This window comes from Anabrus simplex, chromosome 3 (assembly GCF_040414725.1).
Source record: "Anabrus simplex isolate iqAnaSimp1 chromosome 3, ASM4041472v1, whole genome shotgun sequence".
NCBI lineage: Eukaryota > Metazoa > Arthropoda > Insecta > Orthoptera > Tettigoniidae > Anabrus > Anabrus simplex.
This window is the reverse complement of record NC_090267.1, coordinates 386031594-386053190: the sequence shown is the minus strand read 5'-3', so window position 1 is coordinate 386053190 and position 21597 is coordinate 386031594. Positions and strand designations below refer to the sequence as shown.

The 21597-nt window shown below is 39.0% G+C and overlaps 1 protein-coding gene across 1 annotated transcript in view; it reads left to right on the top strand.

Moving 5' to 3' along the window:
- The window catches only part of LOC136866414 (transient-receptor-potential-like protein), a 208634-nt gene that overhangs the window by 10504 nt on the left and 176533 nt on the right, over window positions 1-21597 (top strand). Inside the window, exon 2 of the mRNA XM_067143337.2 lies at window positions 16773-16860. Coding sequence (XP_066999438.2) covers window positions 16831-16860 — 30 coding nt within the window. The 5' untranslated portion in view covers window positions 16773-16830. The remainder of the gene's footprint in view (window positions 1-16772; window positions 16861-21597) is intronic.

The window sequence follows — 21597 nt, the reverse complement described above, 5'->3', positions numbered from 1 at the left end:
GACATCAGTGAATATATATAGATCGACATACGAAAGTATATGCGTGTTTACAATATTGAAGACCTTCATTTACAGATTAACTGCTACTAAACGTACGTCATATCGACAAAGGATTATACCATAAGACACGCCGGATTTAGTGGCCTAAATGGCTGGTCCAATGATATGTCATCTATTCTTGGGTCAGATTTAGAAACGTGGAACAGGGTAAAGGTTTTGTAAGATCATCTCACATTACATTACTTTTCGGATAATAATGTGACAGCTACATACGTAGCATTTGGCTCACATATGGCTACTGAGTGGGCCAATTTTCGTGAAGAGTTTGATGATTCTGTATTTCATATAAGTAATTGAAAGTATGAATAATGCATGTGAAAATTCCAAATTGACTTAACATCGATTAATAGAGAAAAATCAAACGTAAAAGGGATACAGATACGGCATAAAGTCATAAGACCAAGGTTGTAGATCATTCCAAATTGAACGGAGATTGTGCAATCCGTTACGTGATAGGAATTTCCGAAGGTCTGCACCATCATTAAAATTGCCTGCATATTTCGATATTCTTCGGGGATAAAAAATGAAAAATTTAATGATATAGGATTTTTCATTCGTTACGGGCTAAAACGTATAATTTTGTCAAATTTCAATTATCTTCTTATTCTTCTGGCAGATTATGCCACAATGTGGATTTTGGGCGAGGCGGGTAAAAATTAGGACTTTCAGGAAATCAAAAATTATGGAGATTGTTATTATTACCCCTTAAACGGAAAGCTGTACGAAAATTTCGCCAAAATAGTCAGTGTAGAGGTACACAGTCGTTACGATTTGATTTATATAGATAAGGAATCTGCTCCATGTAAAACACCTTTTGGGCTATGTCCGCTGGACTTAACCTGCAAAAGTGACCATTCATGATATCTCCCTTATTAATCCTCCTGACGAAAAAATGCACATGAAAAAAAAGGTTTAGAGGTGGAATTCCATCAGGTTTGGTCGATTTCCAGTCAGGTTGGTCTTGTTCTGTATATATTGTGGAAGAGTAAAATCACCATTTCGGTTCCTTATAAACCGCCAGTCCATTCCGGAACATGAAATGTTATTTACGTTTAAAACCTACCTTTGGACAGGTGGATGCTAAATATAAATTTTGTTTCGAATGTCTTCAGTAGTTTTCAAGTTGTAAGGAATACGCTTTACACGCACCCGCTCGTGAGTTAAGTCCGATGGGACTTGTACAGAAAAACGGTCCTTTAATGATATCTCCCTTATTGATCCTCGTATCGAAATGATGCACATGAGAAAAAAAGGTTTAGACATTAATTTCTACCAAGGTAGGTAGACTTCCATAAACTTTTGTTGTGTATATTTTTTGGAAGTGCAAAATCACTGTTTCGGTTTCGTATAAACCCCCAGTTAGTTCAGGGATTTAGAAACAATATTTGCCCTGAAACCTATCAAGGACAGGTGTATTCTAAATACGAATCTTGGTGGAAATGCATCCAGTAGTTTCTAGCATTCACGTACATACGGCGTAATTAAGGAAGAAAATAATACAGTTAAGAATGTTGAAACTAATAGAAAATGGATTATAACTGAGGACAGCCGGATAACGACAAATAAATAAATGCCGTGAGTTATGGATATAATAAAGCGCTAACAGAGGAGAAATTTAGGTTCAGTGATTCTTAGGTAAACAAATATGAAGATGACTAATGGTGTTATTACTTAATCTATTCGAGGGCGGTTATAACCTCCAACGATATTCCGCCAATATCCCGCAGATGAGCCGATTGATGCCTCTCTTGCCATCTACCCAAGGAACAACCACGAATTTAAAAGCATGATGAGGAAAATGGCAATACGTTACTTCCCTACTGGCATGCAGTCAGAGACGTTGCCATGGTAACCTGTAGGTTCGTTGTCGGTCTGTCGGTCACTAAATGCAGAGCATGATACCAGCAGAAAATTGTAAATTTCTCCGTCATGTGAAGAGTAAGGTAAATTATGAACATAACGAAAGTTGTTTATAATGAAGAGACGTTTCACGTACGGTAAACGAAGTTTACAGAAAATCAATAGTATAAGAGAAAATAGAGGAAAACCACTGTGGTTTTCCTATAAACACCCCGTCTATTCAAAGATTTTAAAATTATATGCATATCGGAACCTTTCCTGGGATGAGTATACTCTAAATATGAAGTTTGGCTGAGATCTATCCAGCCGTTTCGACGTGATGGTGGGAAAACCACTCTGGTTTTCCTATAAACCCCCCGTCTATTCAAGGATTTTAAAATGATATGCATATCTAAACCTTCCCCGGGATTAGTATACTCTAAATACAATGTTTGGTTGAGATCCATCCAGCCGTTTCGACGTGATGGTGGAAAAACCATTCTGATTTTCCTATAAACCCCCCATATATTCAAATATTTTAAAATGATATGCATATGGAAAACTTCCCCGCGATGAGTATCCTCTAAATATGAAGTTTGGTTGAGATCTATCCAGCCGTTTCGACGTGATGGTGGAAAAACCATTCTGGTTTTCCTATAAACCCCCTGTCTATTCAAGGATTTTAAAATGATATGCATATCAAAACCTTCTCCGGGATGAGTATACCCTAAATATGAAGTTTGGTTGAGATCTATCCAGCCGTTTCGACGTGATGGTGGAACAGACAAACAGACAGACAAACAGAAACAATTTTATTTATATAGATTTTTACACTCGTTCTTCACCCCCTTTCCATCCCCGCCCAAAGGAGTCCTATGAGTCCCTTACACAACAGTATATTTTTTTCCCAGATATTAAGTCTTATTTGTACCTATTTTGGTTGACAGCTATGCCCAAACGTACATGCATAATCTCACTGCTCTAGAATCCTGGAGCTGACGTTGCCATGGTTACGGCAGTTCATTTCTTTATCCGATTCCTAGAGCAGGGGTAGTGTGGTGCCAATATCTCCGTAAAGGTTGGTTTTAGGGCCTTAAAACATGGTTTTCGGGCCCGTAGGGCTTACCGAGTTTTGTTCTTTGCGTCAAGAGGATTAAATTGAGCTTTGTCTCGTCCTTATACGACAAATTCGATATTTTGCCTATAATAGTATAAGAGAAAATGGAGGAAAACCGTTTTTCCTATAAAACCCCCGTCTTTTTCAAAGATTTTAAAATGATATGCATATCGAAACCTTCCCCGGGGTCAGTATACTCTAAATATGAAGTTTGGTTGAGATCTATCCAGCCGTTTCGACGTGATGGTGGAACAGACAAACAGACAGACAAACAGACAAACAGAAACAATTTTATTTATATAGACTAGCGAATGTACCCGTGCTTCGCTACGGTATTCTACATTGTATTCGAATATCGAAGTAAATAGTGTACATGCAGTAAATAAGATAGTTTTAAAATTGCATGTCTCTTAGCGTTATCCGAGAAAGAGCATGGGGAGGTCCCCGTACGTTTCCAATGTAAAGTGTTTGTTACGGATTTGTGATATAACGGCAGGCTCACTTGCCTACTGGCATTCACAATCAGGTTGGGAAGTTTACATTATAATTGCAGGCCCCATTGCCTACTATGCGGACAGAATCGATTTGGGGAGTTTTCGTTAAAATGGCAGCCCCCCTTTCCTACCTCCAGACAGATTACAGTTTTTATTATAATGGCAGGCAATTACCGTACTATCACTCGAAATTGAGTTGTGCAGTTATCATTATAATGACAGGCCCCTTTTCCTACTGCCAGCCAGCGTACTGCCAGTCACACCAAGTTGGTGAGTTTCCATCAAAATAGCAGGCCACTATGCCTAATGCCAGTCACATTTTAGATGAGTACATTTCTTTATAATGGCGGGCACCCTTGCCTACTGCCAAACACAATCGGGTAGGGGAGTTTTAAACAAAACTGCATGCTCACTTACCTTCTGCAAGTCAAATCGAGAAGGGAACTATTCATTACAATTGTAGGCCTTCCTTACTAATGACAGTTACACAGGAGTTGGAGAAGGAACCCTTTCCTACTGCCAGTCAAAGTCGGTGTGGGGAGTACTGATTACAATAGCAGACCGACCCTTTCTCGATCGCTAAATCGACATCAGTGAATATATATAGATCGACATACGAAAGTATATGCGTGTTTACAATATTGAAGACCTTCATTTACAGATTAACTGCTACTAAACGTACGTCATATCGACAAAGGATTATACCATAAGACACGCCGGATTTAGTGGCCTAAATGGCTGGTCCAATGATATGTCATCTATTCTTGGGTCAGATTTAGAAACGTGGAACAGGGTAAAGGTTTTGTAAGATCATCTCACATTACATTACTTTTCGGATAATAATGTGACAGCTACATACGTAGCATTTGGCTCACATATGGCTACTGAGTGGGCCAATTTTCGTGAAGAGTTTGATGATTCTGTATTTCATATAAGTAATTGAAAGTATGAATAATGCATGTGAAAATTCCAAATTGACTTAACATCGATTAATAGAGAAAAATCAAACGTAAAAGGGATACAGATACGGCATAAAGTCATAAGACCAAGGTTGTAGATCATTCCAAATTGAACGGAGATTGTGCAATCCGTTACGTGATAGGAATTTCCGAAGGTCTGCACCATCATTAAAATTGCCTGCATATTTCGATATTCTTCGGGGATAAAAAATGAAAAATTTAATGATCTAGGATGTTTTTCATTCGTTACAGGCTAAAACGTATAATTTTGTCAAATTTCAATTATCTTCTTATTCTTCTGGCAGATTATGCCACAATGTGGATTTTGGGCGAGGCGGGTAAAAATTAGGACTTTCAGGAAATCAAAAATTATGGAGATTGTTATTATTACCCCTTAAACGGAAAGCTGTACGAAAATTTCGCCAAAATAGTCAGTGTAGAGGTACACAGTCGTTACGATTTGATTTATATAGATAAGGAATCTGCTCCATGTAAAACACCTTTTGGGCTATGTCCGCTGGACTTAACCTGCAAAAGTGACCATTCATGATATCTCCCTTATTAATCCTCCTGACGAAAAAATGCACATGAAAAAAAAGGTTTAGAGGTGGAATTCCATCAGGTTTGGTCGATTTCCAGTCAGGTTGGTCTTGTTCTGTATATATTGTGGAAGAGTAAAATCACCATTTCGGTTCCTTATAAACCGCCAGTCCATTCCGGAACATGAAATGTTATTTACGTTTAAAACCTACCTTTGGACAGGTGGATGCTAAATATAAATTTTGTTTCGAATGTCTTCAGTAGTTTTCAAGTTGTAAGGAATACGCTTTACACGCACCCGCTCGTGAGTTAAGTCCGATGGGACTTGTACAGAAAAACGGTCCTTTAATGATATCTCCCTTATTGATCCTCGTATCGAAATGATGCACATGAGAAAAAAAGGTTTAGACATTAATTTCTACCAAGGTAGGTAGACTTCCATAAACTTTTGTTGTGTATATTTTTTGGAAGTGCAAAATCACTGTTTCGGTTTCGTATAAACCCCCAGTTAGTTCAGGGATTTAGAAACAATATTTGCCCTGAAACCTATCAAGGACAGGTGTATTCTAAATACGAATCTTGGTGGAAATGCATCCAGTAGTTTCTAGCATTCACGTACATACGGCGTAATTAAGGAAGAAAATAATACAGTTAAGAATGTTGAAACTAATAGAAAATGGATTATAACTGAGGACAGCCGGATAACGACAAATAAATAAATGCCGTGAGTTATGGATATAATAAAGCGGTAACAGAGGAGAAATTTAAGTCCATTGATTCCTAGGTAAAAAATAATAAGATGACTGATGGTGTTATTACTTAATCTATTCGAGGGTGGTTATAACATCCAACGATATTCCGCCAATATCCCTCGGATAGGCCGATTGACGCCTCTCTTGCCTTCTACCCAAGGAACAACCACGAATGTAAAAGCATAATGAGGAAAATGTCAATACTTTACTTCCCTACTGGCATGCAGTCAGAGACGTTGCCATGGTAACCTGTAGGTTCGTTGTCGGTCTGTCGGTCACTAAATGCAGAGCATGATACCAGCAGAAAATTGTAAATTTCTCCGTCATGTGAAGAGTAAGGTAAATTATGAACATAACGAAAGTTGTTTATAATGAAGAGACGTTTCACGTACGGTAAACGAAGTTTACAGAAAATCAATAGTATAAGAGAAAATAGAGGAAAACCACTGTGGTTTTCCTATAAACACCCCGTCTATTCAAAGATTTTAAAATTATATGCATATCGGAACCTTTCCTGGGATGAGTATACTCTAAATATGAAGTTTGGCTGAGATCTATCCAGCCGTTTCGACGTGATGGTGGGAAAACCACTCTGGTTTTCCTATAAACCCCCCGTCTATTCAAGGATTTTAAAATGATATGCATATCTAAACCTTCCCCGGGATTAGTATACTCTAAATACAATGTTTGGTTGAGATCCATCCAGCCGTTTCGACGTGATGGTGGAAAAACCATTCTGATTTTCCTATAAACCCCCCATATATTCAAATATTTTAAAATGATATGCATATGGAAAACTTCCCCGCGATGAGTATCCTCTAAATATGAAGTTTGGTTGAGATCTATCCAGCCGTTTCGACGTGATGGTGGAAAAACCATTCTGGTTTTCCTATAAACCCCCTGTCTATTCAAGGATTTTAAAATGATATGCATATCAAAACCTTCTCCGGGATGAGTATACCCTAAATATGAAGTTTGGTTGAGATCTATCCAGCCGTTTCGACGTGATGGTGGAACAGACAAACAGACAGACAAACAGAAACAATTTTATTTATCCCCGCCCAAAGGAGTCCTATGAGTGCCTTACACAACAGTATATTTTTTTCCCAGATATTAAGTCTTATTTGTACCTATTTTGGTTGACAGCTATGCCCAAACGTACATCCATAATCTCACTGCTCTAGAATCCTGGAGCTGACGTTGCCATGGTTACGGCAGTTCATTTCTTTATCCGATTCCTAGAGCAGGGGTAGTGTGGTGCCAATATCTCCGTAACGGTTGGTTTTAGGGCCTTAAAACATGGTTTTCGGGCCCGTAGGGCTTACCGAGTTTTGTTCTTTGCGTCAAGAGGATTAAATTGAGCTTTGTCTCGTCCTTATACGACAAATTCGATATTTTGCCTATAATAGTATAAGAGAAAATGGAGGAAAACCGTTTTTCCTATAAAACCCCCGTCTTTTCAAAGATTTTAAAATGATATGCATATCGAAACCTTCCCCGGGGTCAGTATACTCTAAATATGAAGTTTGGTTGAGATCTATCCAGCCGTTTCGACGTGATGGTGGAACAGACAAACAGACAGACAAACAGACAAACAGAAACAATTTTATTTATATAGATAGACTAGCAAATGTACCCGTGCTTCGCTACGGTATTCTGCATTGTATACGAATATTGAAGTAAATACTGTACATGCAGTAAATAAGATTGTTTTAAAATAGCATGTCTCTTAGCGTTATCCGAGAAACAATATGCAGAGGTCCCCATACGTTGTTTCCAGTGTAAAGTGCTTGTTACGGATTTGTGATGATAACGACAGGCTCACTTCCCTACTGCGATTCACAATCGAGTTGGGAAGTTTACATTATAATTGCAGGCCCCATTGCCTACTGCGCGGTCACAATCTATTTGGGGAGTTTCCGTTACAATTGCAGGCCCCCTTTCCTACCTCCAGACATATTACAAATTGAAGAGTTTTTATTATAATGGCAGGAAACTTCCCTACAACCAGTCAAAATTGAGTTGTGCAGTTATCATTATAATGATAGGCCCCTTTTCCAACTGCCAGCCAGCTTCCTGCCAGTCACACCAAGTTGATGAGTTTCCATCAAAATAGCAGGCCAGTATGCCTAATGCCAGTCACATTTTAGATGGGTACATCTGTTTATAACTGCGGGAACGCTTGCCTACAGCCAAAGACTGTATGCTGCATGCTCCCTTGCCTTCTGAAAGTCAAATCGAGAAGTGAATTATTCATTACAATGGTAGGCCTGCCTCATTAATGCCAGTTACACAGGAATTGGAGAAGGACTCCATTCCTACTGCCAGTCATAGTCGGTGTGCGGAGTACTGATTACAATAGCAGACACACCCTTTCTCGATCGCTACAAAATCGACATCAGTGAATATATATAGTTCGACATACGAAAGTATGGGCTTGTTTACAATATTGCAGACCTTCATTTACAGATTAACTGCTTCTAAACGGTACATCATATCGAGAAAAGATTGTACCATAAGACGCCGGATTTAGCGGCCTAAATTGCTGGTCATATGATATCTCATGTATTCATGGGTCAGGTTGAGTTAGAAACTTGGGTAAAATTTGTGTAAGATTATCTCACATTGCATTGCTTTTCGGATAATTAAGTGACAGCTACATACATAGCATTTGGCTCACATATGGCTACTGGGTGGACCAATTTTCGTGTAGAGTATGATGATTCTATCTTTCCTCTAAGTGATGGAAGGTATGAATTATGTATGTGAAAAGTACTACTTTACTTAAGATCGAGAAATAGAGAAAAGTCAAACGTAAAATGGATATAAATACGACAAAAAGTCGTACGACCAAGGTTGTAGATCACTCCAAATTGAACGGGGATTGTGCCATCCGTTATGTGATGATACTTCCCGAAGGTCTGCACCATCATTAAAATTGCCTCCATATTTCGATATTCTTCGGGATAGAAAGGGAAAAATTTAAAGCTCTTGGAAGTTTTCCGCCCGTTACAGGCTAAGTCGTAAAATTTTGCCAAATTTCAGTTTTCTTTCTCGACTGGCAGATTATGCCGCAATCTGGGTTTTCAGTGAGAAGTGTAAAAAGTAGAACTTTCAAGATACTAAACCAAAAAATATGCAGATGATCATTATTACCCCTTAAGCGTGTAGCTGTACGAAAATTTCGACAAAATAGTCTATGTACAGGCACACAGTAGTTACGATTTTATTTACATAGATAAATAAGGAACCTGCTCCACGTACAACACCTTTTGGGCTATATCCGCTGGACTTAACCGGAAAAACGGACCGTTTATGATATCTCCCTTATTAATCCTCCTGTCGAAAAAATGCACATGAAAAAAAGTTTTAGAGATGGAATTCCATCATGTTTGGTCGATTTCCAGTCAGGTTGGTCTTGTACTGTATATATTCTGGAAGAGTAAAATCACCATTTCGGTTCCCTATAAACCGCCAGTCCATTCCGGGAACATGAAATGTTATTGACGATTAACACCTACCGTTGGACAGGTGGATGTTAATATAAAGTTTGACTCAAATATCTTCAGTAGTTTTCAAGTTGTAAAACATACGCTTTACACGCACCCGCTCTTGAGTTAAGTCCGGTGGGACTTGTACCGGAAAACGGTCCGTTAATGATATCTCCCTTATTAATCCTCGTATTGAAATGATGCACATGAGGAAAAAGGCCTAGAAATGAATTTCCATTACGGCAGCTAAATTTACATTAAGTTTGGTTGCAAAATGACGGTTTCGGTTTCGTATAATCCCCCAGTCAATTCAGGGATTCAGAAACAATACTTGCCCTAAAACCTACCAAAGGACAGATGGATTCTAAATATCAAGTTTGGTGGAAATATATCCAGTAGTTTCCAAGTTTCAGACAAACAGACAAACAAACAAACATACAGACACAAAAAGAGAATATATGCAGATGGTCATTATTACACCTGAAACGGATAACTGTACGGAAATTTCGCCAAAATTGTCAATGTACAGACATACTCTAGAAGTGTAGACCTTTATTTCGATAGTTACTGCTTTGCAACTGTACGACGTATCTACAAACGGACTTCACCATCAGACGCCCCTTTCAGTGCTCTACATGGTTGGTCCTATGACATCTTCTCGTATCTCCTTTATTTATGGGTTAGATTGAGTTAGAGTCATTGAATGGGGTGAAATCTTGTACAGTTTTTGAATGCTACTTTATATTTTTGATTCTCATGTGACAGCTAGAATCATAAAATTTGGCTATAACATTGCCAATGGTCATGTCAATGTGCGTGCCGAATGTCATGATTCTACCTTTCCTATAAGTGTGCCAAATGATAACATATACGTGTAAAAGTACAAAATCAACTTGTGTTTAATGTATTAGGGATAGAAATACGACGAAAAGTCACAGGACAAAAGTTGTAGATCTCTCCAAAATGAAACGCAATTTGCTTTGTGACTTTTGATACGACTTACTGATTAGCCACCAATTACCCCGAAACGAAGGTCTGCACCGCCGTTAAAATTGCATCCATATTTCGGAATTTTCCTGGGCCAGAAGTTATACATTTGCATAGCTTAGAATATTTCCTCAAAGGAAAGAGTGTACAGCATTCGGGATTAGCACTCGCATACATACGTGGTAATTAAGGAAGAAAGTAATACAGTTTAGTAAGTTGAAATTAATAGAAAATAGATTATAACAGAGGACATCCGGATGACGACAAATATATAAATACCAAGTGAATGTATTGGAAAATCAAATGCTCCTCAATAAATTATGCCCGAGTGAGTTATGGATATAAGAAAGCGGTAATCGGAGAGAAATTTAGGCGCAGGGATTCTTAGGTAATCAGATAAGAAGATGAATATTTGTGTTATTACTTATGCTATTCGAGGACGGTTATAACCTCCAATGATATTCCGCCAATATCCCGCAGAATGGCCGATTGACGACTCTCTTGCTTTCTACCCAAGGAACAACCACGAATTTAAAGGAATGATGAGGAAAATGACAATACGTTACTTCCCTGCTGGCAAGCAGTCAGAGACGTTGCCATGGTAACCCATATATTCGTTATCGCTCTGTCGGTCCCTCAATGCCGAGCATGGTATCGGCAGAAAATAGTAAATTTCTCCGTCATTTGAAGAGTAAGGTAAATTATGAACACAACGAAAGTTGTTTGTGATGAAGAGACCTTTCACATACGGTCCACAGAGTTTGCAGAAAATCAATAGTATAAGAGAAAATGGAGGAAGACCGTTGTGGTTTTCCTATAGACCCCCGTCTTTTCAAAGATTTTAAAATGATATGCATATCGAAACCTTCCCCGGGGTGAGTATACTCTAAATATGAAGTTTGGTTGAGATCTATCCAGCCCTTTCGACGTGATGGTGGAACAAACAAACATTTTTATTCTTTTTATTTTGCTAGTTGCTTTACGTCGCACCGACACAGATAGGTCTTATGGCGACGATGGGACAGGGAAGGGATAGGAGTTGGAAGGAATCGGCCGTGGCCTTAATTAAGGTACAGCCCCAGCATTTGCCTGGTGTGAAAATGGGAAACCACGGAAAACCATTTTCAGAGCTGCCGACAGTGGGGTTCGAACCTACTATCTCCCGAATACTGGATATTGGCCGCACTTAAGCCAAACAAACAAACAAACAAACAAACAAACAAACAAACAAACAAACAAACAAACAAACAAACAGACAGACAAACAGAAACGAACAACTTTATTTATAAGATTATTTTTATACCACTCCCCTCGCCCCCTGCCAAAAGGGTGCTAGGGGTGTCTTACCCTCACGCGGTTTGTCTCCTGATACTAATTGATAAGTGTACCACGTTTGGTGAAATTGCTCCAGTGGTTTAGGAGGAGATGTGTCATATACACACCCACACACACACACCCACGCACACACATACATCAATTTTTATATATAGTAAGAAGAAGAAGATAATATTTTTATATGTAGTTTTTCGATTAATTTTATATCTCACCCCCTTCGCTCCCCACTTGGATTTGCAAAAAATCCGGAGTAATACTATTCATCTCAGAGACCCTGAAATCTATGGATTCGAAACTGTTTTTAATTATTTCTATATCTCACCCCACCCCCCCACCCTTTGCTCCCAACCTAAAAGGGGGCTGGATTTTAAAAAAATTCTAGAGTATCACTTTTCAACTCAGCGACCCCGAAAACTATGAATTCGACACTATTCTCGATTATTATTGTAACTACCACCCCCCTGACCCTCTCCCTTAAGGGCGCTAGGGATAGCTTACCCCCCACAGTGATCGTCTCCCGATAGTAAGTGATTCGTGTACCAAGTTTGGTTGAAATTGCTCCAGTGGTTTAGTTGGAGATGTGTCATTTACACACACACTTCCATTTCTATATATAGTAAGATTTTTACACTCGTTCTTCACCCCCTTTCCATCCCCGCCCAAAGGAGTCCTATGAGTGCCTTACACAACAGTATATTTTTTTCCCAGATTTTGCCTTATTTGTACCTATTTTGGTTGACAGCTATGCCCAAACGTACATGCATAATCTCACTGCTCTAGAATCCTGGAGCTGACGTTGCCATGGTTACGGCAGTTCATTTCTTTATCCGATTCCTAGAGCAGGGGTAGTGTGGTGCCAATATCTCCGTAACGGTTGGTTTTAGGGCCTTAAAACATGGTTTTCGGGCCCGTAGGGCTTACCGAGTTTTGTTCTTTGCGTCAAGAGGATTAAATTGAGCTTTGTCTCGTCCTTATACGACAAATTCGATATTTTGCCTATAATAGTATAAGAGAAAATAGAGGAAAACCGTTTTTCCTATAAAACCCCCGTCTTTTCAAAGATTTTAAAATGATATGCATATCGAAACCTTCCCCGGGGTCAGTATACTCTAAATATGAAGTTTGGTTGAGATCTATCCAGCCCTTTCGACGTGATGGTGGAACAGACAAACAGACAGACAAACAGACAAACAGAAACAATTTTATTTATATAGAAGATAATATGGTATGTATTCTTTTAGTGGTTTATTTACTTATTTAATATACATCTTATAAATACATTCGACTGCATGTTTCGTGGTTGCATTTTGCAAAAACATCAAAAATACATTTTTAAGTATTTTGAGAATACCTAACATTACTTGTAAAAATATATAATAAGCTCCATTGTAACATTCCTCGTCATTAACTATTATTAGATATAGCAATTAAAATACTAATATTGCTAATGAACTTCGAGTGAAATATCGTTCTCACATTTAGTACCCATGTCATTTATATTAGGTTCATAACTTCTTGTCTTCAGTGACACACAAGAAGCACATAGGTCTGAACCAAGACGGATTCTGACTGTTGACTTCACAACGTTCATTGTAGGGTGTTTAACGTTTCCTTTAAGAAATTGCACAAACCCATTATGAATACGCACCATACTTGAGGCTATTCTGTAAGTCAAAGCCCATTTTTAATACAGGTTCTTGCTTCACATCCTTCATTATATCCTTACCTATTGTCGTTTTTCGTAAACTCAACAATTTTACTAATTCCTCCCTACCCTCATCATAGTTTCACAAGGAAATCATTCAAACCAGCAATCCTTTCCTGTAAGGTCACATACGTGTTTTCATCAAGGCATACTGAACACATCTGGGAGTTATCCGAATCAGCTTTCAAATGCTCCGAAACATCTTCACTCATTCTTATTATTCTACCCTTGACAGTATTTCGGCTGGCTGGCATTTCTTTAATTCTGTTAATTATTTGCTGTATGTTAGGAAAGTCTTCAATTAATGTATCGGACGTCGATAAGAAAGTCTCTTTCAAGAACTCACCGTCAACAATCGGCTTCCCATGCTCTTAATATGCAGTGAGACAGGTGGAAACATCCGCACTGATATTATTCCTTGGCCTGAAAGATGATACAAAACAAATAGTTTGTTTTGTGTGTTCTTCGATTTTCTATGAAATAAGCTCTCTTCTTTCTTCATTTGACATGGAATGAACATTTAAATGATTCGTCCGGAAATGGTGCTTTTGGCCTACATTAAATGTGCGGGACACGACGGTTTTCAGTCACAGGCAACACAAAGCGTTATTGCTTATTTCTATCACTCTGAATTCCGTTGTCCACTGTTCTTGAAGAATCCGGTTACTACTTTTGTTAAGTTTCTGTTTTTTCGGCACCGAAAACATGTTTGTGACATTCAGTAAACAGTAACACACAACGAATAATTACGCGCTACTGGCTACCACACACACGTCAAACTTCACTCACCGACTGACTGACGGCCAGGTTTTCGATATTTATGCCTTACACGTGAAACACTATGACTATACGAACTATGTGATATTGTATAGTCTGTAGCACAAGACGTATATAAAAACTTTAATATGTTCATGTGGCGTGCCACCGAAATTCTGTTCGCGTGTCACCTAGTGACACGCGTGGCATAGGTTCGCCATCCCTGCCCTAGACCATCGATGGACTCTCCTGGAATTATCCGTAGAGGTAGTTCTCAGTCATCAAACGGTGTGCAACATACTGACGAAATTTGCATACAAATTTGTACTTTTTATTTTTCTATTCCACCTTTTCAATATAACTGATTTTGTGTTGTTAGAAATTCATATTGCTACAACACTACATTAAGAGGGACATGTTTCGCTCGATTTCGAACATCCTCAGCCTTTGTAATTTATCTCAAGGTGAAGACCTGTCATTGTTAATTTGCTTATAAGTAATTTGTACTTAATTATGATTCTAAGAACTAAGTGGTAAAATACGTGAACATAGGCATTTGTAAACACAATGGACAGTTTAACAATTTAAAATGACAGTGCTAAAAAATTAGGATATACTTACATTGATTCTAATAACATTGACGTCCAAAACACAGTAATATATTCACAATAATGAGATTTAGCTAAAATTCTCAAATTCTTTGTTCTTTAAAACAATTGTTAGTTGACTTATTGTATTAAAATTTGAGTCGTAAATTCTGTTAAAACTCAATAGTGTCTAAAATTTAAAGTCTATTAGTTGTAAACGGTAAATTGCAACTATTGGTAGTTTCCTCGAACTGGTCTTGATTTGACGAGCAGATTTTACATTGGAAGTAGTTCGTTTTTATGAGAGCTTAGTCAAAAGGGGCGTCAATCTGAGAATCTTGAGGCGTTGATATGTTTTCTTTTTTCACAATATTTAAATGATGGTGCGTCCCTTTGACTGCTACTACATTGCCTCGCGGTACTTGTTATATTTCGGTGACTGCTTGCTTTCGTGTTTCTACTCTACGCACCATCATTTAAATATTGTGAAAAATAGTTTAGTAATAATACACGCAGAACATTTGTTGATATTTCGTAATCGTAATTTGTAATTCTTTCGTTTAGACATTGATGTTCATCCTGGTCACAGACAGCTTCGTGTATAAGCAAGTAAGCTTCTAATTGTACGTGGCTGTTAACATCACGATCATAGCAATGGAATATTGAGGTTTACGTGCAATTCGAACCCATAGGGATGTGACTTTTCATTTCAAGCACCCTATATGCACTGGCTGCGGTTCGAGCCGCAGCCACCTTGGTGAGAAGCCAGTGACGATACCACACAGCCGTCAAGGCCCAGTCTTTGTACGTGTAATTTAATCCCGAGTAGGACCGATGTCGTAAAATATAAAATAAGAATTTCGGGAGGGATTGTGGCAAAATGAGAAAAAACTCGTCAGATTTAGATATAAGAAGATATCTTCGTCTGAAACGGAACTAACTTCTATAACTCGAATTGGCTATATCTCAATAGAATTTTCGTTTCCCGACGAAATCCTATACCTATTTTCGATAACTCGAAGTTCTATTACCTGAATTCTCGAGGTTTACATGCAATTCAGGCCCATGTGTGATTTTTTCTGTAACTCGAAGTATATGCGGAACATTTCGCTTATGTGGACTTGATTATCACCAGATGAAATTAGTTCCTGTAGGGGAGACCTATACTTAAATCGTCTCCTTATACAAAATTAAACGCTCTCTACATTTTATTCACAGTGTATTGTATGACTAGCTGCACGAACTTTGCGACCTTGAGTAACCACGCACACGCATGCACAGAAATGGTGCCCCAACATAAACAATCAACACTGCCCCCTCCAGTACTGAAGAAAAGGGGGTAGCGTTGATGGCCGCTCCAGTACCAAAAAAGGAGGGGAAGGGAGTGGACGAGTAGTGCTGAAGGCACAGTGCGTATATTGCCATAGTTTAGTTTAGTTTAGTTTAGTAATGTTTTATTTTACCTGGCAATATTAAGGCCATACACCCACCACTGTACTCATTTCAATCACAACAGTCTTTTAGGGAGCTGTCTACCTGCAGCAATGCTTTAAGAGCGGAGGTGGGGGGACGCCGTGCTTTGTATATATCAGGACGCAATTTCTGTGCATGCGTGTACCACAGCAGCTTAAAACATTTCTTTAGGCCACTTCGCAACCCCCAGAAAGCGGTTTACAGTACGGGATGACAGTCCTCAGTTGGTGAGGAGCGTATGATGATGTTAATATGTTAGAGAATGTTGTACAAAGTGCAAGGTTGCAGAGAAAACAACGCAGGAATAGTATAGATTTCATTTTTTAAATATGAATCTGTTGTCAAATGGGGATGTTGCTTCTTGTGACAAAAAACTCTTAATACGATATCAAATAATATTAAAATTTTAGATGTTAAAAAACAAAACAGAGTCAAATATTAGGAAAATAAGAGTACAGGTGATATATTTTGTGGAACCGTACTGGTAACCTATGTACGTTTTTCTATACCTCGAAGTATTTTCAGCCTTCGCAGGCACTTCGAGATATCGTCGTTCAACTGTAAATGCCTTTCGTTCTCTCTCTCTCTCTCTCTCTCTCTCTCTCTCTCTCTCTCTCTGTCTGTGTGTGTGTGTGTGTGTGTACTATTATTAATGTATCGACTTTCGTTTTTCTTAGGTGAATGCAGTCGGGAGACAACTAAGGATCACTAAGTTGTGCCTGGACTAAATACGACATGGCCGACATCAAGAAGGACCACAACGGGGTTAGTACCAGACTGATTGCACTCATCTCCCTGGCTTCACGTAGGATTTCTATAATTTTCATAAAATCTGTAACCTTCGAGTGTCCAAATCAGAAATGTTCTTTGAGTAGATGATGATGATGATGAAATAAAATGAAGTGACGTGTGGCCTCCGGAGAGGCCTGGTGTAGATCTTTTGATTCGACTCCCGTAGGCGACCTGCGCGTCGTGATGAGGATGAAGTGATTATGAAGGCGGCGCTTACGCCCAGTCCCCGTGCCGGGGGAATTAACCCATTATGGTTAAAATTTCCGACCCCACCAGGAATCGAACCCGGAACCCCTGTGACCAAAGGCCAGCACGCTAACCATTTAGCCAAGGAGCCGGACATGATGATGATGATGATGATGATGATGATGATGATGATGATGATGATGATGATGATGTAGTTGGTTCGACCCCCACTGTCGGCAGCCCTGAAGGTGGTTTACCGTGGTTTCCCATTTTTACAGCAGGCAAGTGCTGGGGCTGTACCTTAATAAGGCCAGGACCGTTTGCTTCCCACTCCTAGCCCATTCCTATCCCATCGTCGCCATAATACCTATCTGTGTCGGTGCGACGTAAAGCAAATTGAAAATAATAATAATAATAATAATAATAATAATAATAATAATAATAATAATAATAATAATAATAATAATACATAGAAAACCTACGTCAAAATAGCAAGGATGACCAACTAGAAATGGGATACGGGACGATCTCACTGGTTTCTTCTTTTAAATATTTTGGAGGAATCAAACAACCATCAGTACATTAAGAGCCACCGAACTCTATAAGGTATAAAGATTAACGTGGAACTATTACAACAAAACAGTGATATCGTGCAACGAGAAATGAAGACACTACAAAAAAACTGTCTTTACTCGAAGCCCTATACTAGGGGTCTTCAAATGGCGGACTCCGGTCTGGATCCGGACACCAATGCCTTTTTCTCCCCGGCTTGCACGGTTTTTGCGATGTCAAGAGTTAGTAAGAAGGGAAAAAATACAATTAGAAACACTAAAAGTATGAGAGAAAGTAATGTACGACTTACGCATTCCCTAGCCTAACAATAATATTTGCTCCACAAAGGGCAGTGAATGTTTATTTTGATTTTTCTCCAGTCTGCAGCCTCATCCCTGCTTCAGTTAGTAGCCTGCATCTTAATAGTTAGCTGCTGCTTGCTCCGCGCACAAATGAAAAAATAACGCTTTGTTTATAAATCAGTGTAAGTTTTCATTTATTTCAGTGAACTTGTGTGTCATGAGTCACTGCGAGAGACGTAAAGTGAACACTGAATATCGCTTCTTTAAGCCTGAATGGGAACTCCAATTTTCACTAGCGGAAATGGAAAGTGTTACACCATGAAGTACCACTCCCATATTTATCAAACTTTGTGGAGATGTTCATCACATAACAGGTATTAAATGATTAAATTTTCAGTCCATTCGTAACTGTTCATCGTCAACATCATCATCATCACGGACACGAATATACTCTTGTATTCGGTGTGGCATGCAAGCAAACAGTCTCCAAATGTCATCTTGAGGGATTTCTCGCCATACCTGAAACACATGCTGTGTCAGTTCATGAAGGTTGCTGGCTGGAGGCTGGTATGGCCGTATAAATCTTCCCATCTGTTCCCAGACATGCTCTAAGGGTGAAAAATCAGGAGACCGGGCAGGCCTGTCAAGGATCCGTACATTCCTCAAGGCGTCTCTTGTGTGAACTGCAGTGTGGACTCTTGCATTATGCTCATGGAATATGCCATTTGGTACCCTCGTCTTGAAGGGTGTGACAACAGGGTGTACCATACTTGCCACATACTGGCGAGCATTTAGTCTCCCTTCAACAAGTCTCTGCCTTTAACCTCTGCCCGATTTTCAGCTGTTGTCATCCATCTGTTCGTCAGAACCAGCCGACGAATCCTACGACCTTCTCGTAGTGTAGTCCTTCTGGATGTACGCGTGCCTGCTCTTCGTGCCACACTGTTGTCCTGAGTCCATCTCGTCACTATTCGTTCTGCAGTCACTGCACTACGGACAAATATCTGCCGAAATCTGTCGGTATGATGATCCCATATCCCTCATCCAAATGATTCGATCTTTCACAAAGTCCAAAATGGCGATGTTTTCCTGAATTTTGTATTCTACGTTAGGCATCTTTTTATCTAATATTTTGTTACTAGCCAAGGCACTTATTCCCCTCATGTTCGATCTTTTTATTTGGTCCGACCAACTACCATTACTACTTATAATCGTCCCTAAGTATTCGATTTTTTTGACCACTTCTAACTTTGTCTTACCCATCCACCACTGTTCACTCTTAGAAAGCTTTACATCCCTTTTACAAACCATTACTCTGGTTTTCGATCTTTCCTTATATTAAAACACTAGCTGACCCGACAGACGTCGTTCTGTCAAAAAAAAAATGACAATGGAACGAACTGAAATTCAGTCTGTATTGCACGCAAAAATCAGAATAATGCAAATGACTACATTATCAACATCATATGAGTTAATTTTCTACTGCGACCAAAAGTTAGTAACAAACTACTGGAAAAACGTGTTTTCATTACCTGCAATATTAATATCTTGATTGTGAATAAGGAGATGCTCAAATAGGTCACAGCATATGACTACCCAGAAATAACCCTGATTGACTGTAACGTAGATGGGAACTGTTCAGCAGGTCTTCAAATCCCTCACAGAGCCATAATTATCTCCCGTTGCAAATCAAGTAATTTGATAAGTTGATGGCGTGAAGATAATGTAGCTAAAGTTACTCCTCTTTCTTCGTAGGAAATAACTATCATAGAAAACACTGATTCCAATCAACACTATGAAGATATTTTTCATTGTAAAGTTTTAAGGTACACGATATATTTTGTTTGATTATCTGGCGCGTAAACAAACAAAGTTGATGGTTTTCCAACACGGGACCAGGCAACATACAATTGGCCATGCGAGAAACATTGATTTTCAAGTTTAATGCTGCAAACACTCAATGAATGCCCCTGGGATTTATTTATGGTCATAGCAAAAGCGACCCGCACTGGAAACTGCAGTCGTTTAAATTCAAATGGTATGTCAGTCGGAATCGTAGAGATGCGTGGTGTCAAGACGTCTTCTCCTTTATACTTCCCCGTTAGAATGGTTGCTTCGATCTCGTTGTTCAGTAATGTTTTCATCGCTAGCCGTGTGCCATTACAAAGACGCGGTTGGTTGATATTTCGTAACATTATGACCACTGATCCGACCTTTAATTGAAGAATGTAAGACGGAAATCCTGGCAAATCCAGCGAGTTCAAAAATCTGTAAATTAAGGACAGATTTATTATTTTTGTCACAAAAACTATAAAATAAAATAAAATAAAATAAACAAAGCAACATGGGGGATAAATCTGTTTGTTATATGTGAAAAGAAAGCAATGTATATGTTACCTTGAAAGTTGACATGAAATTGTCCCGAAGTACATTTGTTGCCCCAAATGAAGTCATTTGAAAGCAGTTGTTATATTTTTGGATATTTGTAAGGAAATGTATGGGATCTGTTCCTGTTCCTGAAACCAACGAGTACAGTGGATCTGGTGGTGGAATCAATGGCACTAATTTCACTTTGCCATTTGCGCAACACAATCCAGCTGCTTCATTTTTGTATTTCAGTGCCTTACAATTTTGGCAAACTGAACACGTTGGTAGGCACTGTAGTCAACTGAAACATCGTAACTGAAAGCAGCTCGATTCAAACTTGCAGGATTATTATCTGAACGACGCGCTGCACGGGTTTGTGATATTCGAATCCTTTCAGTTTCATTTCGCTCTTCACGTTGTTGTGCAGTCCGATTAGACTGAAAATTAGCTTGGCTTGTAGCATTTAGAGTTCTTCGACCGAAGTTGCTCCGCCCGCGTCTTATAGGTGGCATGAGTCTTAAAATGAGTATACTGTACCGTATATGGAACTACACACAAAATAAACCAAAGAAATCGACGAACTTGTTTGTTGAGAAGGGCTTGTTGAGAAGCGAAGATTTAAAAACAATCAGGGTAGACAAAGAACTATAACAAACCACGACACGGCATGCCACTGTCTGGAGAGCGTATGTTTGGGAGATCCGTACCGGCAGTCGAAGCAACCAGACAGCCAGCCAGCTCGCGCGAAACCAAAACCTATGGAGACATTCTTCCTGTCACAAACTGAGAACTAAGCGAGATAAGAACTTGGGGTTTGTTTTAAAAATAACTTCCATATCTGAAAGACCATTTGCCTCGCTTTGACCCCCCCCCCCCCCATGTAAATTCAATAGCAAAGAAGTTGGCCAGCGACAGACTTTTTCTTGCCTGCACATAAAAATCTCTGAACATGACCGAAAAGAAACACAAGAGTGCATGTTCTTATCACTTAAATTTAAAAACAAACTTATCTACGTCGAGCTGAAATATACCTTTACCAGCAGTGAAAAAATTACAAATCTAGTGAAAATAAAATAGGAGTTATGACATGATAAGTTCTATGCAATGAAGATTTTGCGTTTGAGGGAACATTCCATTATATTAACATTTTCACACTCAATTATTTTGTAAACCTTGTTTTGTTAACAGTATCAAATGCGGCTTAACATTTTGTACATAATCCGATATTCACCCGTTTTAACCGATAACACTGAGATTTACGGACATTTGGCAAACGCGCTGAATTAGAGGACGACAGCGCTAA